The following is a 26,269-nucleotide window of genomic DNA, read 5'->3' on the forward strand; positions in this document are numbered from 1 at the left end:
TCGGCTTTGGCGTGATTCCGAAAACACGCTTGTGGTGGCTTGAATTTGTTTCTGCCCAAAATCAAATCAACCAGCTCACGAGTGTTTGGAGTGGGCTCATTTCCGCGGGCGTGCATCGTGACCAAGCGATACTGCCACTTTAGGACACACTTCATTTCCTGCACAACGAGCTCTCAAATCGGCGCCACTCGAAATGTGTCATAATCGGCTCTCGATCCGTCAAATCCTGCGAAACCGTAGGTTAATCACTATTGATCGGAAGCCGAGGCTCGCATTGTGACGAAGATAAATCGTCCCTATCGTTGGTGGCGCCTTCAAGCTGGTGTTGTTGTTGGGACAAAATGGCAGATGATAGGAAATGCAAACACATCGCCGGTGCTGGTAACGCAATTAACGTCGATCGAGCGAGGACTAATAGGACGTGGACGAGTAGGCGCAGCGATTTTCACAATGTATGGCCCGTCGCGTTTGGTGTGGGCTGGTTTTACATCCAATTCAATTACGATTTGCCGATATTGGTATCATCCTGGCCGCTCACTCGGTCCAGTGGGCTTTTTATCGATTGAACAACCCGGCAGGACGATGAACCCACACTGTCAGCTTCAACATCAGGACAACAAATTAGGACAAGAGGAGCTTCACTTCATCAAAACCACGCAAGGATACCACTCGAAACGACGAGTGCATTCGGTAGCCGGAAAATTCGGCCATACAGCCATCGACCCGGGGGGACCGCAGGAAAATGAGGCACTATCCCGGGTGGAGCTGTTTTCCGATGGCAGCGAGTGCAAGCGAATGCAATCATCATACACTCGACCGAACATAATAACATTATTGATATTGATGAGCCTCTCGATAAGCGACGGTGACAGGTGCAGGTCTGCTTACGAGCCGCAGTGAAGTCACTGCAAACGACGTCATCATTTAAAGTTAATTATAATTGACCGGGAAATTTATTACATTGACCGAATAGCGGCGTAGGATGCGTTGTACGAGCTGGGATGCATTTTGCACTCGCTGCAACCACTGCACCAGTCGTCGACTGTTTGTCGGACAGCCTATTAAAGCAATTCAGGTTGGGTTTAAGCATTCAATGAATCTAGTGAGTGCGCTGGTCAGGATAGAACAAGCCAAATACAAGCGAAAGTGTGTACAAACACGAGTTAAACGAGCGAAAATCAACAGCGAAACAGCTTCGAAACGATGCTCGCCCCTGTTGAGGCGCATTCGTGTGTATACACTCGAAATAAGAACCGAAATAGAACGAAATTTACATTTTTCCATAACCATAAAATGTGCATAAATCAACAGTGTTTCCCCTTGTGCCGGAAAGGGGCTTTCTAGGCTAGGATGCGGTGGAAGAACGCATCCGAAAAACCCGCAGACGGATACAAATGGGAGTGGGCCCGGAATAAAAGCATTGCAGTATAAATCTCACCTAGAAGGCATAGGCTTTTTGGAGCTCGGAGGCTTGTGGTAGGAATTTGTCAACCGTTGCAGGCATCTTGCTCAAGATAAAGCAAAACACAGCAGTGGCGTGAATTATTTTGCTATTCAAATTGCTGAAAAGTGGTCATTGCAATGTGAGAATTGCAGCCCATTTGGTTGTTGCAGGAAACCGGTACTTCTCTCCAGTAGCAGATAGCCGTTTTCGTAAAGCACTTGTCCGCGTGTGCCTTGTGATAGCTAAGCTGTTTTGTAAATGGTCCCCAAAAATGGTGGAAAATACCCTGATTTAAAATGGCAACCGACAACGCTGATGAGACCACCGGCAAATCAAAGGAACGCCGACCCAGTGTCGTGACATCGAGGCGACACGTGCGCAGCGCAAGTCAAGCGTGGCAAGCGCGCGTATAATTACTTCACAAGCCAACGGAGCTGGTGTTTGATGTTAGGGCAGAAGACCTCCACCCTTCATCAACCAGGATACAGCAGGTTCCTCGGAATCAGCCAGAGAACGGTCTCGAATACATCACACAAACGCACACACGCTGACGTTTCCGTGAATGCAATCCGAGTGACAGGATGATAATTAGTGCGGTCGCTTGAATTGAACGTCCATTTCCCGCTGCTCATTGGGGTCACGAGCTGATGATGAACTGTCATCCTCGCTGAAACGCCAGCAGGTGACATCGGAATCGAGCCTCGATTAAGATGGACTGCTTAAAAAGCGACATCTCTCAACAAACACTAGCTACTTAAACGACTTTAAAAAAAACTCATTCAAGATGCAGACAAATGCTTCGAATGCTTTCTGGCCTATCTATTTTCGACGTCTGTCAACACGGCGTCAATTTCCGTACTGGTGTCATCAATCCTGCTAATCTGCGAGTAATCTCGATCAGCCTCAAAATGGGAACGGTAGAATTCTAACGACTTTCTCCGATTGGTCGCTGGGCATTCCGAGAATTCGTCAACAAATCTCAGCACCATCTCGTTCACGTCGGAGTAGGAATTGTCCCTCAAGATACCACGGACGTGAAGAAGTTGTTAGAATCGCCTGATAGCTACCAACGAGCATGAGCGAATGCGCATGAATGTCAATAAATCAAAGAGGTTTTTCCTCGTTTAATGTTTCAGAATGCCGTCGGATGGTACCTTCCCTTGAAGGGCTCGGCCGTGGCTCAAAACAGCACGGGGATGGATTGGGGATGCATCTTTCGCAACGTCGTAAAAACACGCTTCACGCGACTGCAAGCGAGAGAGCATTTGCTACTGCTGCTGCACATGAGCATTGCATCGTCAGCTCAATCAACACCAACGACCAACGGGTTCTAGACCTCCAGTGTGAGATGCTTATACGCAGCCAACACCGGCGATTCACCACAAATCAGCGGAATGTCACGTGTGCAAACCTGCAACCATAATTCCAGCTCGTGGCACGTCGATGTTAAGGGCGTGTCGCTTACCTGTTTAATTTATTTTTCAAGAGATTAGCTTGTTTAACGCTCACCAAACGGAAGCACCACTTGGAATGCGTCGGAAAGCCACAAAACAACGAGGTGATGGCAACATAAAGGCTACTGTTACTGACGATGAGTGCAGGTCCGATGATTACCAATGATGATGGAGGAAGCTCTCAAAATGGGGGACGTTTTTCAATCACACGTGCACATGGGCGCAAAAGTACGGACTATTTTAACGACTCTCGATGCTACTTCCGTCCTCACGAAAGGTTCCTTTCGCTGACTGTTTCGACTGGCGATGGCATTAAAACCGATTTATTCACGATTTGTAATGACCAAGCGGAGAATGTGAGCACACTTTCGTCGCGATGCGTTTTATTGCCATCCATCAAATGGCGTTGTTTGGACCCTTGTTAGTCCCTTTTGTTCGACTGACATTTATCGCTCGAACGAGTCGTTGATACTCGATCGGATGTTAGCTTTCGCTTGTGGCGCGTGTTTTACATCCACCGGTTTAGTCGCACACAGTCATGTTTTATGTTTTCTCTGCCGACCCACGATGCAAAGTTTTTCCAAATTGGCTCCACGCGCCATCCGGTGGAGGTGTCCATTCGCGTGAACGCCTTATCAGTGGGGGCTAATCCTCGGCAACGTTTAGAGCCTCATCGGATAATCGTAATTTTTATGGAGTGTTACATGAGCTGTGTGTTTTCGAACTGAACATTGAAACACCCGAAAGTGAAAGAAACTATGGCGTGGAATAGTAACACACCCACCATTGTTCCGTCGCGTTGCGGGTTATGTACTGGTCCTAAAATTCGATACCTCGACACGGTGACAAAAGCGTGAGCATAAACATAAATAAAGCTGCCTAGTTTTATGCGCCCGTGTGGGTTTTGGGACCCTGCTGGCCAGCTGGAGATTCACATTCCACGCGCAACATGAATGAAATCCACCGGGCAGCCATTCAAAAAGCCATGGGCACGGTGCGGCTTACAGGTCGACCGGGTCAGCGTAAAATAGCTAAGCCGAGCCAAAACGGATAATTAATCACACGCTCAAGTGCACCACAAGCCGCTCGCGGTCGGTCCTATCGCAGAACATATCGCATTACACGGCCCAGTGAGGTGAGGATTTTTCGGGCTTCCCTGATTCAGGCTAAATGCCACCCGGTGGAGCGCACCAACTCCTTTCGAAAGGAGGCTTGGCGCAGATAATCTGCTAAAACGGGGGTGCAAGTGTGTTTCTCGCGCGAGGCCACGTCGAAACTCGGCCACGAATGCAATGAAATGTTGTTTTAGATTCTTTCTCGGCGATAATCCAGACACAAAACGCGCACCCACCGTTCGAATGGCTGGGGCAACAGAAACTGATCCAAACGACCGTCGGTACGTTCTCGACGATGTACTCCGATTAATCGACCTCATTTCGCAATGCCGTTTGTGAACCTAACTCCACAAATTCGCGCTCGGTGGGTGCAGTTGCGTCAAATAATCTGGGGTGAAAAAAAAAACGCACACGCAAGTGCGCCAATTTGAGCCCAAGCTTTGTGAGGGATGTCTTTTTTCTTTGTGTGTGTTACTTCTCCCAAAGCCACTGAGTCCATTAATTTACAGGGGCTTAAAGTACGCTCTTCAATCTGCCCAACTTCACCGGGTAATGCTAAGTCGCTGATTAGAGGTTTTGCCTGTTAATAGGCTTAACGGTGGAATCCCGATTACGTTCCACCAGCGTGACAGTGGTTCACATTCCGAGCTGCCCGTGAGGCCCAGCTCGCATTCTTTTGGCCGTGTAAGAAGAGCACGAAGCGCCGGAAGGATTGTAATCCCTACCTTGAAGTCATCGGCTTACCAGACAATGGCGGTGCTGAAAAAGTATTTAGTGTTTCGCTGGCAGGCGGAATTTATTTAAATTTGTCTCGAGCGGCCTGACGAGATGCCGAAGAAGGTGTAATTATTAATTATGTGGTTTAGAACCATCCCCTGCGTCGGGAATAAAAGCTACGCGAAAACAAAAGGAACTGGATGAAAAGCGCTTCTTAAGCGAACGCAATGATGTTCATAAAAATGAACGGGGCGCAAAAACCAATGCATAATAAACAGCGTCATGTCAACGCTCGTTTCAGGTTTGCCTGGAGGTGAACTCAGCGTGCAGAATGGGGCACTTTTCACGGCAAAGATTGCCCTTGGCGATGCCATTCCAATCTATCAGCACTCGACCGAACGAACACGAGACTCGGGCACAGGACGCCAGTGAAAGTGCACTTCTCGCTGCTTGGGTTTTCCACCGGGAGATGCATTTCGGGAGGCTCCACACACGCACACGGTTCGTTGTTTGTAGCACCATAAAAGAAGCGCCGTAAAGCGTTTAACGTGCTACCTCGGGGGTGAACAAATAATCACACCATGACGACGTGGACGGTTAACGGTACCGGGCATTGCCGCTGGCTGCACCGAATGCACTGCGGTGCATTTCCGAGAGCGGGCGTTTGCTAAAAAGGGCCGTTTTGGGGGCGCAGGCGTTATATCAACACGCCATAAAAATGATGCTTTATTGATTTATTTTTTCTACCGAAAAAAGTTCAAATAAACGCATCCTTTCACAGCGGGATGCGATAGAGGAGGATTAACGATAACGAGATGAGTGGAGTCAATCGCATCAGCATAAATGCTTCGCGCGGGTCGATTCTAATGCACTTTCACCGATTGCACACGACACTAGAAAAGACTGCAGTTTGCGCCCCAGCGTGTGGAACGTTCGAGTGGGTGTTATTATGAGAAATAAAACACAAAATACTGCCTCCTCTTTTTTTTTCTCCTACCAATGGTGGATCTCCTAATTGGAGGGTCTCGAACTAGCTTTGCCCACGTGCCAACCGATCCATTCGACGGTCAATCCGAACCCGGAAAACCGTCCCCCGCCGGTAATGGCCGAAGAGGCGCTGGTGGGCGATTCTACTATCCAGGCGGATTAGGTTAATTAAAATTATGGAAATGTCGTTCGTTGCCTGCGGGCCCTGGTGGGATCGCGGGCCCTTGATTGCGTTCCCTGGGCGCGCGATCGTTCCACCGACGCGTGGTTGCCCTTCCCGTGGGCACGGTAGCGTGTTTTCGTGATCGTGTCAATTGGCCGGTGGTCGCAGGCCAACCGTCCGGATCCTCGGAACGCCGGATCTCGGAACGAGGGTGGCATAATTAACGGGACCACGAACGATCGCGCCCGCGTATTGTGTCGAAATGAAATGCCATCTCACACGGCGGGAGAGCTATGCTAATTTATGGCCACCTGATTGGAACCTGCTCGTGTGCCCTGCTGACGATGAATGCATCGTAGGCTTGCTGCAAGCGAACGAGAACGCTGCCGTTAAATGCACCCCGAAAAGGCTCGCGACGTTGGAGCTTTTGTAGGTGAGAAAATCAGCTCGAGAAAGCGGAATGGGCTGGGTAATAAGAAGAAAAAAAAAAACGCCCCAAAGCGAAGCCAAAATGCGCACGTGGCTCGTTGGCCGATGCATCCCCATCGTTTTTAGTGGCCGTGCACTTTTCGAGGGCCGCACGCAATCCACAAGATGGGGGCGCTTGTCAGTCGTAAGGGTAGCGCGACACTAATGGGAATTCGTTGTATCAATTTGGCTTCCAAATCGTCGCACATTTTCGACGGCCCATGTTTGCTGTCAGTCGCGGGCTCGTTGATAGGTCCGGTGATAAGATAACGCACCATCAGGGGCACCATCTCTGCGAAACGCTTGACAGTGCTTCCCTTTCATTCGGTAATGGCCATTCTCGGAGAGGAAGGCTCGTTCGTACGACGGCACGTTATCGGAGGCGCACACGACCCCGGCTGGAGGGTGTTTTTTTGGGTGGTTGGGTTTAATGAAAACTCTATCACTTTATGATAATCATTGGCCCTCATTGTGCACGTTTTGCGCTTGGTTTGGTGCTCTCGCTCTCTCGCGCACCTCTTCGCACATCTGGTTGGATCTTATCGAATGGTGTCAACGCCGATAGCACACCGAGAAAGGGTCATCGTGGTCGAAGATGGCAGCGGTTGGAGTGTCAATTCTGGCGCTGCTTTATTTCTCCGTGCTTTGTTCCGCAAACTCACGGGAACACGCGTGAGTAATGCGCTCGAGAGACGCTACATAAAACGTGTGCTTCTTCCTTTTATTTTTGCATTTTGAAGTCTCAGGACCATCCAGGAGCAGCGTGATTACGACAGGAACGAGAAGTACAATTAGTTGCGTGATGATAATTAAAGCTGTCACTGTAAACATGCTGTTGGCGGATGCGCGCTTGCGTTCGGATCGCGGAACACGAGTTCTGGGTATTTTCCGAGAAGCAATAAAGCGCTTCACACAGCATGCCCTTAGGTCGCGGTCAATGGAGCAATCTTCTTTATTATATTTTTTTGTGGTTGCTCCTTCCGCCAGTAACACGATACCCGAATGTACTCGCAACTCGACAAGACGCTTCCAAGCCGGCGACGTCGTCGTCGAGTGGAATAGTTTCGTCAATTAATTACGACAAAACACGGGCGCTTTTCATCTCGCTGGTCGTGGTCGCATTTTCCGCGCTCCCGACAGTGACGGATGCTTGCCTTCCGCGTGGCGAACGCGTCATCATCGATTTCCTTACCCGAAAATTGATGATGCGACGTCTAGCGTGACGAGGCCGTCGACGACGTTGCCGCAACGATGATGATGAAGTGGAAAACAAATTCTAAACTTAGGCCACGGCTCTCGCAACGAGCTGGCACCCCTCCGATTGGTTGCCGGTTGGCGTAAATCATTTGCGGCAATTAATGTTTGTTTAAGATTTGCCCGGTTTGTCCTCGGCAAGGGCCCCGCGGGAGCGACTGGATGTTTTAATTCGTTTTCGAACCATCGTCTCGCTGGGACACCAGACGGGAACTCACTGTCAAGATGCCTTCAGCAGCGAGGCTGCTGTTATTCGAGTCAGTCTTCCCGCGAGCTGAAGATGCAGCCACACTTCCGATGAAGCGATGCGGCGAGTTCGAGTTTCTTGTGTGATGATTTGTGGGGTTTCCATCGCTTCGCGGTCCGTCATCGTTCTCGGGACTCGCACCACGTGTCAGTCTCGTTTCACGTCTCATGCAACCTCATGGCTTTTTTATGTGCGTGTGCGTTCGTACGTGTGTGTGCTCAACCCCCAGGACAAGACAGCGTGTCTTTTGGGTTGGACGTGTTTGTTTATTATCGCCACTTTGTATATGTTGCCAGTGTGACTGCTGCACTTCATCCGTCAGTCGCGCGGTTGCAGCAGAAGTTATCAAACCCGGAGATTGATTGGTCCAAACTTAGTGTGCTGGCACGCGAGACGGCACGGCAGGCCAGGGAAAGGAAAACCTCAAAGCCGTTAATTGACGAACTCGCCGGAGAAGCAGAAGGGAGCCCATTTTCACGAACGATCGGAACCGTCGGGAAAATCGACCGTTTTGGGAAGGAGCGCCCTTTCTTGGGGCACTGCTGGAAAGTGGAACTAGCGTCTAAGTTCGTTACGAAAACCTGGCGGGCAGACAGGGTAATTTGGGCCAAAATGAATTTCCCATTAAACGCGCAAACTAAGCAAATTAGCTACGGGCTAGCCCCGACTGTTTAATGATGATTGTGCCATTTCGGCTCGGTCGTTTCGGAACCAACGCCAAGGTAAACCTGTTTGCACAATCACAAGTAATTAGGGAAAACACACACACACGCACACACGTACGAGTTTTCCTGGGTCCTTGGGATCCGGCAAAAGGATCCGATTCAGCTGCTTCACCAACTTTTCCGGCGCCTGGTGTGGAAAACTAGATCCCCTCCGAATGCTTTCCACACATGCCAGCCTGCGGGTATGGTAGAATAAAATTCGGAATTTTATCGCAAGCCAGGCGCCCTGCTTGCCACCCGCTAGGAGGGTGCACACTCCTCCCGGTGCCTAGGAAAAGCACCGGTTTTGTGAAGCTTCGAGTGGGAAGCACCGAGTGCTGGCCAGCGAGTTCATCCCGATGCAGGGCTTGAAGCTGCGTGTGTTTGCGCAAATTATTTACGGTAAATTAATACCAACCAGTTTGTCTCTGGTGCTCTGGTGCCCCTCGGTTAGTTCCCCAGTTTCCCACTTCCTAACTGAGTTGATTATTTTTTGTCCACCGGTGAGTGGATTCCCTGGCAAAAGGGCAAGCGTGCGCGCGCGCTATCTCTCTCTCTCTCGCGCTGGGAAAATTCGTTCGGAAATGGTACGAATTTGAAACCAAAATTGATAAAGTACACGTCCCGTTCCGTCTCGTTGGCCGACTCGCTCTCGGAAGGGTTCTGTGTGCTTGTGTGATATTTTTTTTGTGTCCACCAACCGACCAAAAACACCCTCCTCCCCCAGCTCGCGGTACGGGTTTCCGGTGGCTCGTTAACCTGCCGGAGGCGGAAACTTTCCCTCCACGAACGGAAACAAGAGCCCGTGTCGACGGCCTTCGGACGAGGATCGGGGTTTGAAGAGGACATCCGGGGAAGCGTGGCCCCGGTGGTCACGGGATGGAAAATGGTGCCGATGCCGGCGTGTGTGTGTGTATGTGTTTTTTTCTTGTTCCATTCCTTCGAACGCCCAGTGGGCGGCGCCAACGGTGCTACGAGAGCCTGGCTACTTTGCGGTTTCGTTTGCCATTTGCACCGAAAATTTATCCCCCCGAACGTAGAAGTAGCTTCCGCTTCCTGTCCCGGGGGGTTGGGAAATTTCCAGGGGCGGATAACCTGCTCCAAAGGAGGGGCTGGGCCCGATTCGTACACCACCTGATAAGGGAAAGTGTCCCGAAACGGTTTCGTACTGGCGCGGTTGCTTTTTGCGCGTCACGAGAGCGACCTGTGACTGGCAATTGGACCCCGGTCAGAGCCGTTCCGGTGCCCTCCGGATGGCACAAGTGGGGCCCTCTCGCGGACGGAAGTGGACTAGGCTAGGTTATCTAGTATCGTGAAACGAAACTGCTCCCGGGCACGTTCTCACGAACGATTTGACGCTATCCAGCAGGCCAACGGGAGCGATGGCTTATTCGGATTTAAAACCCCCCTTTCTTGGGGTGCTTAAGAAAAACCAACCCGCTTTGAGTGCGTTTCGGCAACTCTTTAAACTAAAATTTACATCCCTCGTTGGCGTGTGTGAGGGCAGTCGGCGATCGAGCCCTGTCAAAGCGCTGCACTTACGGTGCGAGCATCTGGCATTCGGTGCAATTGGCCCAAGCGTTCCGAAGCAACATCATGCGGCAACATCAAAGTGTGTGAGGCGAATGAAGTGCCCATTTTGGTGGGGGTTCGTTTGCAGACGCAACAATGCAACGGGCGCCACCGGATGGATGCGTGAAGCCACGAGCCAAGGCTAAACATCATCTCTCGATGGAGATAGACAGCTTCACCACGTCGGTCGGCCGGCGCCTGGGGTGGAAAATGCTCGCCATACTCGGCCATAAATGGACTCATTTGCACCTCGTTCGGAGGCGTCTATCGCTCTCATGGCGGACAGACAACTCACTAGACACCGTGCAGGTTCAGTTTGAAAGGACGAGCCAGGATCGCCTGTGGCCTTTATTTTTCTGCACTGCTACCGCGCTCTCGTCAAACGAGGGTTGCGTCTCGAAATGAATGAATTGAAAATCAATTTGCACCCTCTTTGCTGGCGGTTCGACCCCACGCGTTCGTTGACGATTGTTCCGAAAAGTCAGAAAAGCGTTGACGCTTTTTCGGCACGGTTCGTTAGCGACCGGTGATCGAGATGGGTTGGGTAAAAAAAAAGTGACAACCCTCCGTTACCATGGAGACACGCTCCGGGGTTTGGGCGATGTGAAAAAAAGAAATGGGAAGCCAGGGATTCTGCCAAACCGGCGCCATTTCTTCGGTGATGACGAAAGGAACATTTGGCTGGGCTCCAACCCCAATACGGGAACCTCGATAGATGATGGACCGGGTTCGTATTTTCAGCAGCTCGTTAAAATCAGGTGCCAACCCGGGACCCGGTGGTGCATGTGAGCGTGTTTTCCCTTTTATTCGAGGGGGAGTTTTGTGCCAAAGCCCAACATGAAAATAAGAAAGGGAAAGCAATTCATGGAAACATGACACAAAAAAAACACTCCCCATCCAGGGTGGGGAGAAATTTCCCGAGTGTTCCGTTGAATAGTCCCGGAGACGTCGAACAACCGATTTAGATAAGCACGGTTCTTTGTTATTAAAACGAACCCAAAAACACCGTGGGGGTGGGAGAAAAAAGCCGTCACAAGAGGGGCATTTTACATTTCCCAACCACCCGTGCCGAGGGTGATGGGAAACGTCGTCACAAATTGCATGTTTCGTGGATGTTTTTCATCGACTTCGGTTCTTACTCCGACCTCATCCGGCCTGATATTTAGTGCAATCGCTGGAAATCGCGTCCATCAACCGCAAAAGGGTTGTGGCTTCGAGTGGAAGGCTCGTGGAGAAAATCGATTCCATTCCGTTTGTAATTTGCAAACATCGCCAAGGAAGCGAAGAGAAATCGAAAGTTCGCTCCTTCACCGCTGGGTTTAAAGTAAACGCCACCTGGGGGAGGTATCCTTGCATTGTGCTTCAACAGGACCTCACCACGAACGGGTGTCTCACGGCTGTCGGCAGGAGTGGAAAAAAGGACCAAATTTATGAGACTCACTCCCCACAGGTTCGGGATTTTCCTGCGGGCTCGTGGGTGATGATTTATTAGCGACTTCCCACCGGTGGTGAGGTTTTATCGATCCCGCCCGACGCCCACCGGGCGTTTGGATCGCATCGGCAACAGGTTTAAAGTGCATGCGAGAGTGTAGGCGGCCGGGTGCTTTTTTGGTTTCGTTTGCTTCGTTCGTACAATTACGCCCTGCCTAAAACAGGTGGGGCAGGACCTTCCTGGAAACAGTACGAATCGCTGGCAGTGAGTGTACGTGTGTGAGTGTGACGGGTGGTTTTTATTTTCGAGAAAAATTACAACCCCAAACCCAAGGGATCCGAGTGTGCCATGTAATGGCAGGAATGTTTGCCGCCCGAGGGGGCGAATTTCCATTGAATGATAAACAATTTGAATAACAGTCAATTTGTCATCCCCGATGGCTATTACCGAGTGGGGGGGTTCGAAACGGTTGCCTAGAAGCTCCCCATTTTGTGTGCCATGTTTAGTTGTGTTTTTCCTTCGTGAATGCTCCAGAAAACGGCACCGAAGAAGCAGCGATCCGTGGTAGCGTCAGCCGCTAGGCACCGTGAAATGTCACCGTGCCTTTGCGCAGAAGCAGTTTGCGTTGCTTTGCGAAACAGCGTTAAGGTCGGGGGTTTCCATTTTTCTCCTTTTCCCACAAAGCATGAATCATGCGTCCACGACTACCGTACCTCTGCATTTGCTCGTACGCCATCGAACGTTGGGGCTGAGAATGTGGGAATCTGCTCAACTGTCCTCTGCGTAAGTGCCGCGTTGAAACGCTGTCAATATGGGGAAAACAAAGCACCATGGATCTGTCATCTGCGACCACTCACGAGACGCGCGACAGGCGTAGATAAATCTGCCACCTTTCGGGCCACGTGCAACCACCGGCAAGACAAAACGCCGCGTTGCGCGAGAGTCCTGAGAGCAAATAATTTAACCAAATTTATGATTCCATTACGGAAAAATTCCACCCATCCCGTTCCAGCTCGCCACAGGGATGATATCTGACAGGTCGGTGCCGGAAATGGCGTAACGAAGCTGCTTCTTTTCGCATCATTAATTACGTTTCACCCTCTGTCGGGCCGGCTGAAGATGATGGGCTGTTAATTCGGCATAATGAATCACGACCGAGGCGTCCGGAAAGCGGTATTTCCGGCGTGTAGCTCGCGGCCAAGATTCGATTGTGTGCCAGGTTGTGTTGGTGGATCCTGCGGTCGATCGGGAGATAAACGCGCACTCACGGAAATAGAACGTCAAGGGGGGAAAACTCCCACTCGAGTGCGGATATCTTTTATCTGCTCATCAGGTACCATAACGCGGCGGTTTGTCGAGGTTCGCTCTCGTAGTTCAACTCCTAAGCAGGCGTAATGGCGCCCGGAACCGAATAAAGACGTTGCGAAACCGGCTGCATCCGACGCTGGCCCCAGGGCGCATTTAGTCGGCCTTCAGTGGCCGTGAATTGGCGTTTCTTTGCTCGGTTTTGCACCACCGGACCACCGACCGGGCAGGGAAAATTGAATTATAATAGACCTCGGATAATATGATTTATTTCGTACCGTGCTTCAAAAGCTTCCGTACCACCGACGTCATCGTCATCGAGGCGTCGGAGCGGCGAAAAGCCATGGGTCAACGTGTCCCGCTGTGTCCCTTAAGTGCAATTGGGTGCGCCCAAGCCGAGCTACTTGTGATGTGATTGTTTTTCTCCCTATCTCTCGTTCGCTCTCTCGGTATCTTTTTTATTTGCCCACGTCACACACTCGGCTGGGAAAGGTGTGCAGGAATGGTTTCTTCCCATGCATGCCTTCGGCTTTACGGTTTCCGGAGCGGCCCTTTTTCCGCCAAAGCGAACCTTTCCCTGGGCAAAAAACAACCTGCCAGACCAACGAAGGGACCAAAAAAATGGGCATTTCGAAGATAAAGAAGTGCTTCAGGGGTTTAAAGTGTTTTTCGGTACGATCTTTAGTATCTCATCTGGGATAAGGCAAGGCGTTTTCTTTTTTTTTCACAGTTAGAAAAAAAAACTTTAAATATCAATAGATTTATAGCTCACTTGCTTCCTTCACGGGCACGTTGCAAATCCCACTCATCCCCTCGTAAGTCACATTCCAGGGGTGTACCATCGTGACATCTCTCAGATGTCTTATTATCCCGAATCTAATGGCACGAAACGTAGCGCGACCCATCGGTCCTTCCGTTCTGCCCACGGCCACAAATCATTTTCGCCCAATGACAATGTACTTGATAATCTCATTAGTTAGCTGAGCAGGCAACGAAAAAATAAAGGCGCCAATGGAGGATGTCCTTAAGGTCATGTTCGCATGGGGGTGGAACAAAACGAAACGGAAGGACACCGAGGGAAAGAGAGAGAGAGAGAGAAAAAAAAAACCAAACCCCCGTAAGAACGTTCCACTTTCGGTGCTGGCCGAAGAAGGTCCTGGGGGTCCTTGGGCCTTCACCGCGTCCAACGGCTAACGATGAGCACGCGCAAATTTGAATAATGGAAGTGCGAAGACTACCACTTGAGCGTACCGGCGGTGCCGTTTTATTGAAATATTTTTTACTTTTTCCTTCCCGCAGTGCTGCGCCACCGAAAATGCGGTCCGCATCGGTCCACCCCGGTTTCGAGTGGCGTCGGAATGATCCCGGGGAAAATCTCCTCATTTAATTATTCATGAAGATTAAAATACAATTTAGGCGCCCAAGTGTTTCGCTATCTCGCCCGCGTCCTTCGCATTTTTTGTTATTGCGTCCGTTTCGTTGTTTCCATTCCACTGTTGTGGAGCGAGAGCTCGCCCGGTTGGTGTGGGTGCAAATTTCGCGGTACCTTTAAATTGTTTTACTTGGTTATCGGCACGTCGGGAAGGGCTTTTGGCGGGAATGGTTTTAAATACCCCTCGGTGCGACGCGGCACGAGAATTCGAAAAAAACCCACAATTGGAGAACGGAAATTTTCATTACACCGCCCGGTAAGCGGTAAGTTTTTAATTTCGTATCATAAACTTTTCGTAGGAAATAAATGCAAAAAAAATTAATACATTTTCGAAATGTGCTCCGTTTTGTGGTGGCAAGCGTAGATTTAATAATTCAAGAATGAATGGCAAGAGCAGAGCTCCATTATGGAATCAAGTTTCCCCTAACAACACGCACGAGAGGAAAAACAAAAACAAATCTCTCCACGCTCGTGGATGGGCATCTGGGACACTTTTGGCCAGGGGAACAAGCAAACAATCCAACTAATGGGACGCTTCGCGTGAAGGGTTCGAGCCGTTGTAAAGTTTTCGGCTCTCCGACGCTCCGCAGCAGATGGAGTGTTTGCTAAAGTTATTATGCAAATGCGTGATGGACGCGAAGATAAATCATGGGCGCGCGCGGGAAGCGTATTTGCAGCTCAATTGAACCGTTCAGCCCCGGGACAGCGACACTTACCTTGCACGGTGTAGTTGCACATCCCGCCGGTGCATTTGAGCGACTGTTGGCTCTTCCCGAGGCAGCTCACGATGGCACCACCATCGATGGCGAATGCTTGCGCTGAGGATCCGTTGGCCACTAGGGCGGCCGTGGCCACCGGGACGCTGCCAGCCAGATGGGACGCCGGAGAACCACCGATGCAGGAGCGTTGACGCGTTTGGGTACAGTCCGGTCCGCACGAGCTCCACTCTGACCAGCCCGACCATCGTCCGGCTGCAATTGAATTATGCAAATGAGCGGTAACGTGAGACAGGCAGCGAAGGTTTGCCACCATCGCCGTTTCAGGAGGGTGGATTTTTCCACCAAACGACGACGGGCTTTTGCAGCATGCACATTGTAAGCTACGGACGCTGGGGGTTTTTCTCACTCTCGCGCGCTGAGATACATTTAGGAGGAAAACACCGGGAAAAACTACTGACTACGAGGGGTTGGGTTTTCTAAATGGGTAATGTGAAGTGGCCAGGACCCCAGATGGCCGGGTTTTAGTGGGGGGAAGGAACACACTTAGGATTGCGAAATCGTAGGTCTAAGCTGGGGCAATCTAGTGGTTCACTGCTGCATGCGGGAATGCTTATGTATGGCGCGATAATTACAAAACGTAGTCTAGTAGGCTGTGAATGGCTTTATTTCTGGCTTATCCTCTCAGGGTTGTCAGGGAAAAACACACGCACATACGCACACACACATAGACACATACACACGAGGATGGAGCGAGATGATCTTACCGTTGAGGTGATATCCGTTTGGATTCACGATTTGCACATCGTCTACGATTCGGTGCGTTTGGTTTTCGGTGTGTCGAAAGCATGAAATGTGTGAGTGTTCCGATGTTAGTGTGTGCCATTACGCAAGTTACTGTGACTAATGCTCAAGCGAAGGTTAAGACTTCAGACGGGGCCGACTACGAGGAAAAACCTCTCCCTAGCGGAGGGTTAGACCATCACACGATACTCACCAGAACACGGCAGACAGTCGAGGGTGGATTCGGTGCTGGCTCCAGAACACGCCGCACCGCTGTTCATCGGGACGGGGCTGTTGCAGACGCGCGTACGCTTTTGGCCCTGCTTCGGATGGCCAGGACACTTGCAGTCCGTCCAGGGACCCCACGAGCTCCAGCCTCCGTCAACTGTGAGAAAGCAAACGAGATTCCAGACATGTCATAAAAATGAAGCTATATTAAGAGCCGACGCGGACGCAGACCGCGTGGCTCGTAAAACATCGCGACTCAAATTATACGCCCAGCGATGGTGATCGTCGAACAGTAAGCCCTTAATTTATGTTCTCTCACTCCACGAGCCGCGGGATCCCGGTGGGGTGCGTAATTCTGTCACATGCACCACCCGTTGTGGGCCGTGGACGAGCAGCAATTAATAGATTACGGCACCATTATATTGATAATTTGGAGTGCATCTCGTGGAGTGGCGTTTTATTTCGATTCTCGTTCGTTCTCTCGCTGCTTCCAATGTTGAACAGGGCTTCAAGCACGTGTGTAGGCCAGTTTCTCGGGGTAGATATCGATTTCTCAACCCGTTCGCGGGGTTGGGAAGAAAATAAACTTAAAAAGACAACTCAAAACACACAGACACGGGCCGCGGGAAAACAAATCCTCAAATGGGGCGGAACGCATTACTTATCACGCGTTCGAGCGCCGCTCAACGGTTGCGCGATGTGACACATCGAGCCGATAAAGCTGGCCAACTGGTGATCGGAAAAACATCCACCATTTGCTCGAGAGAATGCCGACGGGGGAACACAGAATACTCCGCGTACGGTCATTAAAATCGCTTTAATGGTCGTCAAGTTTTGGCCCGAAACGGCTCGAGATGGAATGCATTTTTAGATTTTCGTTTTTATCTTGCCTTCCGTCGGGAGGCGAAGCAGCACTCGAGCTGTGCCTGGGAAGAGGGGTTTTAAGTTAAAATTATAATTTCCAACGCTGCCGCTGCCGGGGGACGATAAGAGCCATTCGCTTGGGCGGAGTCGGTGTTTTGGGTTTGGTTACGGAATATATTAATATTGCATCCATCAGGACATCGTCCTCTGCATTTTGTCAATCTTATCTCGGGTGTGGTCGTTGAGCGAGACCGCTTAATGGTTTCGCTTTTCCACCAGTCGACCGTTGGCCGCTTGGTCCAACAGGGCATTTTAAAAACAAAGTATCAATCGAACTCGTTCCGTGGTCGGCTTATCTTTTCGGTTAGCCGGCTCAATTCGACGGATGCACCCCGAACCTGCACTTGAGTGCCCGGAAGGGCGTCGTTTGGCTTCCGTTTTCTTTCCGTTCGATACCTTCCACCGAACAATGTAAGCAATTTGTTTCATCCCGCTTCAAGGGGTGCTTGCTGCCATGCTCCCATGGAAAACTCCCCGAGCACTCGGTTCGACCCTTGACGGAAATGTAAATGAAACTACACAATTTATTCCACTCCCGGGCCGTTCGGAAGGGCGCTCTGATGATGGAATAATGACACGTTTGATGTCACGCGTCCCTACTCCGGGGGGTGCACGCCACATTTCCCGCATTTTCCACTGTGGGAAAGGTTTTTCACACAATGCTTCGGTGCTCGGTGAGCGGCTTTTCCCGCACGGCTGGACGAAATTTATGCAGATCAATCATCGGCGCACAACAACCGGCCCACATTTCCGTGTCGGAATCGAACCCGAAGGGAGTAGGGTCCCTTTCGGGTGTCCTCGACACTGCGGGCTTTCTTCTGGTGGAATCTTGGAAGCGAGTGGTGGGTCGCGTTGCGTAATTTAGTCCCGGAATTTAAAGACTATTTCCACTAGGATTCTCGCCTGTCACGTTGGTCGGTGAAGATTCTCTTCTTCCATTAAAGTGAAGGCTGCCACCGATCGAGGGGTGAATGATTTTCAAAGGGAAACATTTTTCGGGGTGCATAATTTTAAACAACGAAATCAAATGAACTCAACATGAGTGGAAGAACACTTCAGTGAGGCACGGTAAAAAAAACAAAAAAGTGAAAACGAAGCAAAACGTGAAGTGCCAAAGCCATTGGTCCTGCCGTGGTCCTGGCGTACACCGAGCACGAACGAAAACGCTTGCTTCGAGACGTTTCAATCTCGAGCACCCTTCGTGCCCAAGGCGCCCCGGACGATGGCCACTTCATTCTGCCGGGGCGTGCCTTTTGTTGCACATAAATGACCAGATGACAGATAGGATAGGCTGGCGAGGATGTGAACAGAGCCTTCAGGAACGAAAGACGATCACTTACCGAACACGATGATTGGGACCGGCTCGGAGACGCGCTTGCCGGCGATGTTCTCCGCAACACATGTATAATTGGCCATGTCCTGTGGAGACGGAGAGCGAAAAAAGAAAGCGATGAAATAAATGAAGACCCAGCCAACGAAAGCTGCTCGTGGGGAAGAGATCTCGAGAACCGGAGCATCGCTTGCCATTGTGCTACTCCTCGGTGAGCAGGGATGTAAGCAGCGAAGTAAAAAAAAAAAGGAGGATAAAAACGAACGACCTAGAACACGTTTCTTACACCGGCACAAAGGGAATGGAAATTTGAACATCAAAAGAAGGATAATGCCAGCTGGACCGCCCGTTCGGCCTCTCTCGCTTTCGTCCACGGTGCCTAAATCGAAATACTTTTCCAAAGTAACGAACCACGCGATGGGCGGTGTAACAAGTTTCGGAGCCGATTCCTTTCTTTTCCGACTCCGATTCCGATTCCACTGCCGGCGGTGGTCCCGGGAAGCTTTCTACGCATACCCGCCACGTTGGGTCGAGAGCGGAAAATGATGATCACAGACCGGGCGGGTGGTGCGATAGAGAAACCCGACCTCCGGCTGGGCTGTTGAAGAGGATTTCCATTGTCCGCCCGCGCGCACGTAATCATGTCCTTTTGATACCGGGATGAGCGCGGGCGCGCGCGTCCACGATCCCATCACGCTGCGATGATAATAAAGAATGAAAACCGAGGCCCGGACGAATACAGAAGAGAATATCCTCGGAGTCTCGGAGAAGCCCCGGCTATCGATTTGATGGTTCCCACGTCAAAAAGTGGAAAAAAAGGGCCCCAGCAAACGGATGCGGGCAACAATGGATGCGGAAAAACGGACCGATCTGCGTCCCGGCGCATCAAACGGGCTCGATGATTCGATGCTTTCTATCTTGCGTAAGGGTTTTTTTTTTCTCCTTTGCCTTCGTTCAACCCTAAAGCATCCTCTCAATCAGGCACATCCGTAAAGGCCTCTCGGCGGAGGATTAGAACCGACCGTACGGCGTAATAACCGCGACGGGATTCGCGACGGGAAAATCCCGCTGCAGCAGGTGCGTTGCGTATGTTACGCAACAGCGCAGTTCCACTTACCTGTATTTCTACGCGCGCAATCAGGAGCGTGCTGTCGGTGAGCAGCACGAATGGTGGATTGGGTTGCACCGGTACGCCATTCTTCAGCCAGGCCACCTTGGCCACCGGTGTTGCAGGCGCAATGCAGCTCAGTTCAGCTCGGCCACCCGTACCGACGCGCACCGTCTTCGGTGAGATGCTAATTTGCTTCTTGATGGCTGCAACGAAACCAGGAACGGAAAAGAGCACAAAAGTGCTGTGTGTGAGTTAAGGACGCGAAACGCCGGTGTGAAAGGGAATGCGAAAACGCAACCGGGACCACACGCAGCCAGCAATTAGGGACCGGTGCGAAAGGAAATCGTGCAAATATTTGCAACGCTGCGCTTTCTACGCGTGGGGGCATTATTTTCCTAACAAAGTTTTCCCAAGCCTTTTGAGCTTTAGAAAGACTCAACATCAATAAAATGGTACCCCAGAGAGAGAGAGAGAGTGTCGCAAAACAAGCGAAGTGAACGGTTCGGCCTTGGCGGCATCTTCGAGATTAAATTGTCACCTTTTGGGGGCAAATATTATACTCACCCCCTCCTTTAAACATCAATTAAATGGGGTTCCACCTGATGGGGCTGCTATCGATCGAGGAGTCTATTTGAGCAGCTGAATCATGGCAGCAGGCCTCTCCACCTCAAAAAGGCGTGACCCAATGTTTGGCCACTTACCTCACCGAATCGAGCCTCACCCATAAAATGTTTGGGAGGTTAGGGTTTTTTTTATTTCAACCACCTCAAGAGCTCCTCAAGTACGTGTGTATGTTTTGGTCCCTCCCCCCCTCCCAACCACCCTTCGAAAGGCAGGAATGTTGTGTGCCCAATTGACCGTGAACGAGGGATCCGATCCAGCGATCCCCGAGGAGGTTCGCCTATCGATTTCAACGCACGGGACACGTCGCATCATTTTGACCGAGAGGTTGAGCTGCTGACAGCGGTCAAGATGAGCCACCCCTCGATGGGTGGTGGGGTGGAAAGTGTGGCCCTCAGGGGGGTGGAGTGCTGATTTCGGAGTTTGTTTGTGGTAGCAATTTCCATGGGAAACAACGCATGCACAAACATGCTGTCGAAGTAGGCGATGGCGGCGACTCGAGTCGCCAATGAGTGGGTAAATAATGGGCTGTGTCAAGCCGCGGTTCAACGAGCGCACCGTCGTCGAGTGAATTGTTTTTTAATTGTGCGAAAACTTCGTCCGCTTCCATTCGGAATGGTTAGGGAAGTTTGGGGCCCGTCAATAAAGCTCGTAAATACCCATCGAGCAGACACACGAGACACGGGTTATCTCAATCTTGTGAAACATATGCGCTTATGTGGCGACGAAACCCGAGTTCCAAGCGCACCGTGATGGAGGAATATTGATTTCCGTCCGTTTCATCCGCGTGTTCGTTTCGGGACAAAAGTTTTAATTTTCATGCTCGTTACGACGGTGTGTGGCTCGCTGGGCGCATAAATATTCAGCCGGGCGTTGACGGGAGTTAATTTGCATCGGAACCGAACCAAAGTCGGGTTTGGTTTGTTTTGTGGTCGGTCACCAAAACCATGGGTCGTCTTGGGTCACCCATAATGCCCTTTAAAAGAGGTGACGATTGCAGCAAAAGCCCATTTCCCGCTCATGGGGGATGCTCTCGTCGATCGAGCATTGCTACGACTGAAAAGCCATCCGTTTTTCTTTTGAATGGAATCGTGCCCATTCGCCTGCGTGCTCGAACGTTGATAAATGGCATTGTCCCTGCGAGGGTCTCCCGTGGATAACGGACCCATTCTTGAAGAGTGTGGTCTCGGCATAGAACATGACCAATAAGACATGTGACGACGTCGTTGTTGAGGGTGTTCGATGGAGGGCTTCCTTCAAATGCCATCGCGGTGCCATATGTTTCCAGGTTGGTTTCCAAAATTTATTACAAACCATTCGAACGTCACTGGCAGTCATCGTTCAACATCAGTTTCGTCCCTTTCTTGGTCGATTGTGGTAAGAACTTTTACACTTTGAATAATTACACTCACTGAAACTCTAATTCGACGACAAGAACCCCACCAAAGACGACGACGCCCTTTTCCCGTGGTTCACCGTTGATTGATGGTGGGTGTAAGATTCGTGTCTTAAACAACGGGTGTCCTTGGTGGACATTTTTCAGTCCTCATTCTCACGCCTGAGTCTGGTGGACTGGGACGTAAACGTTTGCCACATTTGTGCCCTCGAGTACGCTTCGAGTAAGTGAACATATTTTCCGAGTGGTTGCTTCCATCATCACGGCCCTGCAAGAGGACCCACTGGAAGAGTTGTTACATTGCGAGCATGTTTTTCAACCGGTGTGTGCTTATGAAGGAAACTTTCATCTTCACGCTAAAAACTAGACTCGACACAGGAGCAACAACGAGGTGGTAGCGTGAAAAAGCACGCGCAGATGAATGTCACCTGAATGAGGAAAGTTAGAAGAAAAGAGGGCGCTTTTCCAGTCCTTTACGCCGAAGTAGAAAGACACTGCCGGCTGCATTCGCGTGCTTTCACTCTTGAGTGGCCGCTTTCAACGGAACTTTCCACGAGGTTTTTCAAGTACGCAAGTACGGAAGGGATTGCATTTCGACGTATGAATGTGACTTCCTTACTAACACGTTTGGAAAAATACCGTCAATGCGTAGAGGAAAAGTACGAATTAAACATCGGGTTTTCCCACAAGGTCGTCAAACTAGATCATGATTAAAGTCAGCCTCCCAGCTGCCTCGAACGAACGACCGGAACCCGTACAAGACCCCACATTGTCATCGACCCGAGTCAACGGAACTAACACTCCGGACTCCTCAATGAGCTCGCCTTCACCTCGAGCGTCTCCATGAGGCCTCTATTCGAGTTCCTCAGGAATGATAAATGAACGCAAACACGTCCGCTGTCGTCGGGTTTATTTATTCGCCCAGCTACGTCTATGATTGTCAATTGTTTTATTCTCCCCACCGTTCGTCCTCGGCCAGGAGTCCCGGACCCAGCCAGTTGGAGGTTCATCAACATAAATAACCTTAAACCGTTGGCGCACATTTTTCATGTTTGTCATTCGGGGGCATGTCTCTTGGCTGGCGACTCAAACACAGCAAACAGTTGGTCGGTTGCGTTGTCACACGTCAGCGCGCGAGCGATCTTATCAGTGTGGCGTTCCACAACGAACTCGAAGACTGGCCGAGGGTTGCTTCAAAAGTAGCGACTCAGCGAAATAACTGTGGCCTTCCTTTCGCTAGGGAGCACAATTTCTTGGCCTCATAGCTTCACTGTCGGTTGTCCTAGTCCTCGCTAATCCGCTAGGTCCTCGTTCCTTGGCCACTTGCCAGTGGACTTTATTCGCTGCCTTATTCAACCTTTCATCGTGTCACCGGCAGATTGTCACCGGTGGTGCTGTCAGCTGCGTGCTCCTGCTGAGTCCCCGGTAATAGCCGGCCGGTTTCAATAGGAGATCCGTCACGAGGTCCAGCAACAAAATGTTCCGCTCATGCGCCTCGTTGATATGCAAATCAAGATATATCGAGATAATAGGATTATAGCCGTCATCATTAGGTCGACGACGATTGCCACACGATTGGTGATTCCGCCCATCAAGTCGTTGTTGGCTCGACCGTCGTGGTCAAGATCAAGAGAGGTACTCAGCCACACTTCAGCCACATCTGGTGGAGTCGTTTGCGAAGAGGCAGGTTTATGATCAGACCAACTCCTCAGTGCAATTGTGGGTAATTTTTTTTACATTCGCCTTGATGCGCGCTAATGAGAAAGCCATAAAATGGCCACGAGACGTATGAGACACCTTGCACAGACACGGCTTACGAACTAACTTTCCATAACACGCAGCAATTTATTACGCTGTCTGATACAGGAATCTCGTGCCTCATTCATTACCCGCCTATCAGTAGCTAATGAAGTTCCAAATGGGATGCGTCTGGGAAGGCGGACCGAAGAAAGTTCATCAATTTTCTCAAATTCACCCCACGAACCGTTGTTCGCGGCATGCATCGAATGCTTGGCAAGAATAGTAAAGCGCCACGGCAAGCCACCAGAACCCACAACCCATGGGGTTATTATTTATGTCATCAAGCTTATGGTCACTATCTGAGGGTAATTTGAATAACAAATGCTTTATTTGGATGTTTCGTCATTTCCTGTGGCCCAACACGCCCCGAGGAGTCGAACGGCGGAGAAACAATCAAACCGTTAGTCAAAACAGAGCTGGGCTGTTCAAACGCGACGTGAGGCCTCGGGAAATATTCATCGGACGCTGTAACAGGTAGCCGAGCATTAGCGGCGTCGGGAACAAGCGTGGCGACTGACGTTCTGAGTCTCCATCGTCCTCTTCATGCATAAACTTGTGGGTTTTTTTTCTCCATCGGCCAAGAAAATGGAGAAAGCCATGCTTACTCGGACTCACGTCAACACGATGGACTAAACTGGCGCCGTGTTTCCCGCGAGTAATGACCTCGAGGAATTCTCTTCTTAGCAACAGATGTTTCCTCTTGTGGGTCTGTTTGGTCTGCAGGGATCATGGATATTGTGTGTTTGGCTTCATGAGTATTTGCAACCAATAATAGAACAATTTTTCACTTTCACAATGCAAATGATATTCCTTTCAAATTGCACGTGGAATGTGTCCTTGAACTAATTTTATACTTTTTATGTCCTTTTATCTTCGACAAGATGTCAAGTGAACAATTCCACATGGCACGATAATTCGGTTGTCATAGTATCCGCTAGAAGTCTGTTTCTTTCTCAGGAACCCATTGGTCCCAGTAGGCTGAGTTTGCCTCACATTCCCATGCTATCGATCCCCATATTTCGGCGTCAGCTGAAGCATGATGCACTGGCACAACGAACCGACGATCTTCCGGCCAGCCAGTTTAATGCTAGGGTTCGCCAAGCCAAGAAAGACAGGGAAATAAACCCATTCCGATTGGAAACGGAGCCAGACATTTGTTTTTAATTTTCAGACCCACGGAGGAGGAGCTCATAAATCTCGTGACGTCGGTTCGGCCCTGGAGGAGGGCCGGGAACGATCCGAAATGCCCTAACCCAACATCACAAGCGGTAAATATGACTCAGGTTCGTAAATTTCTATCGGACCGACCAGCACGTGGTTCTTTTTTTCAACGCTCTGCGTCCTGAGAAAGGCGTTCCAAGCGAAGGCTCCGGCAGATGATGTATGAACCTCGCCAACGGAAAGGGTCCCAATTGTGAGAAATTCCGGAATTGGGGTTTGAATCGACGATATAATTCATAACTTCTATCCCAACAGAGGTATTCTATCCATTTCGAATTTGTCAAAGGCGTATTGGTCTGAGCTATTCTTCCACGGATTCTGAATCCAGACAAGTGAGGCTCATGGACTCTTACAGGTGTCCATAAAACGGTTGATTTGGGACCTCTATAAAAATCACCTTTCCCATCCGATTTACCCTATTCGTTCGTTGTGTTCAATTATCTCTGCGTTTCGTGTTTAATTCCCTTGGTTGAAATGCAACTGGAATGCAATTACAGCACGGTAATGGATGTTCTTCGCGTTTTCGACTTTCCCGGCAGTCAATTAATTTCGGCATCTCACGGTGCAAAAGCAAACAAGATTGAAACATAAATTTAAACCACATGCGCTGCGCTGCGCTCCGTTCTCCTTGCTTCATCGCGAATTGAGCCCGCCACAACGCATTCAATTAAAACGTGTTCCGCGCTCCCGAATGAATATGTAAAACGACTTTCGATCGCCGCCCGTTTCCGAAATCGCTAATGGAGTTTGCATTCCGTTCCGTCTGTCGGTGGATTTACCATCGTCCAAAGCCGCTTGAGAAGAAAATCGAAAGGAGTGGCTCGTAATGCTAAGTGCACCGGTTCAATCTACGTCTGCAATGAGCGTCATGCTGCACTCGCTCTGAATGCCACAGGTCGAAGAAAACTCCCAGGGACCCTTGATCGGTGGATTAAGGCGCATGGCGCACTTTGCGCAACCCCAAATGGGATGCCCGTTTAATCCCGCCGGATGATGGAGAAACCTGCCCCGGAAGCTGGGAATTGGGTGGCTTTCCAAAACTGGCATAGTCTCACAAAAATCCGCGATCGATTCCGACCCACTAGGGGAGCCTTTTCATGCAACTCCGAGCCCTGAGCCTTATTTACGGCACTATTCAATTTTATTAATATGCCCCACTGACGAGCGGTTGAAGTCATTGGACATTGAAACCCCTCTTTTGCGAGATCTACATCCTTAGCCCTGTCTGAGCAAACTGTCATGTGATTGCGTGGTCCAATAAACATTCCTTTCCGGAGGTTGGGACCTCGAAACAGGGCTTCAGAGACCCGAGATGGACCCAAGGTAAATAAATAACCCACCCGCGTGAGAATGGTCACGGGAGAAATGGTAACTAAGTCGGTAATTAGCACTTACTCGCCACCTGGATCATGACCGGTTGCGTCTTGACGTGGCCCCGGGATGAATACGCACGGCACTCGCATTTGAAAGGGCCTTCACCGAAGAACTCGTCGACCAGCTCACGCGTGATGGTGGCTGTAGCTTCCTGCAGCTGAATGCCGCTGTGCGGGTCCGTGTGGTGTTCTTTCACCGTCGGTGGTGGCTTCGTGGTTCCGCTGCACTTGAACGAGATCTAGGTACCGAAAGTGGTCGAAAGGAGAAAGGTCGAAAGAAAACATGAAAACACGCTGTAGTCGATCGTGTGCTCGATCTACTCAGGGTGGTCTGAGAACGCTCGGACACGATCTTGTCCCATGATAAGCAGCGTTATGATTCGGGTTCGTTTCCGAAGGACATTAAAGTAATTTTGTGTAATTAAACAATCATTAATGTGCCTCGCTGGGAAGTCCGATTACACTCTCGATT

At 50.3% G+C, this 26,269-nt stretch overlaps 1 protein-coding gene across 1 annotated transcript in view; it reads right to left on the minus strand.

The window, feature by feature from the left end:
- LOC128725786 (netrin receptor unc-5-like) overlaps window positions 1-26,269 on the minus strand; it is a 47,391-nt gene that overhangs the window by 20,457 nt on the left and 665 nt on the right. The window contains exons 2-7 of the mRNA XM_053819556.1: window positions 25,820-26,036; window positions 19,393-19,589; window positions 18,286-18,364; window positions 16,008-16,178; window positions 15,778-15,819; window positions 15,011-15,265 (exon numbers count right to left, since the gene is read on the minus strand). Coding sequence (XP_053675531.1) covers window positions 15,011-15,265; window positions 15,778-15,819; window positions 16,008-16,178; window positions 18,286-18,364; window positions 19,393-19,589; window positions 25,820-26,036 — 961 coding nt within the window. The remainder of the gene's footprint in view (window positions 1-15,010; window positions 15,266-15,777; window positions 15,820-16,007; window positions 16,179-18,285; window positions 18,365-19,392; window positions 19,590-25,819; window positions 26,037-26,269) is intronic.

The sequence above is a fragment of the Anopheles nili genome, chromosome 3 (assembly GCF_943737925.1).
Source record: "Anopheles nili chromosome 3, idAnoNiliSN_F5_01, whole genome shotgun sequence".
NCBI classification, from domain to species: Eukaryota; Metazoa; Arthropoda; class Insecta; order Diptera; family Culicidae; genus Anopheles; species Anopheles nili.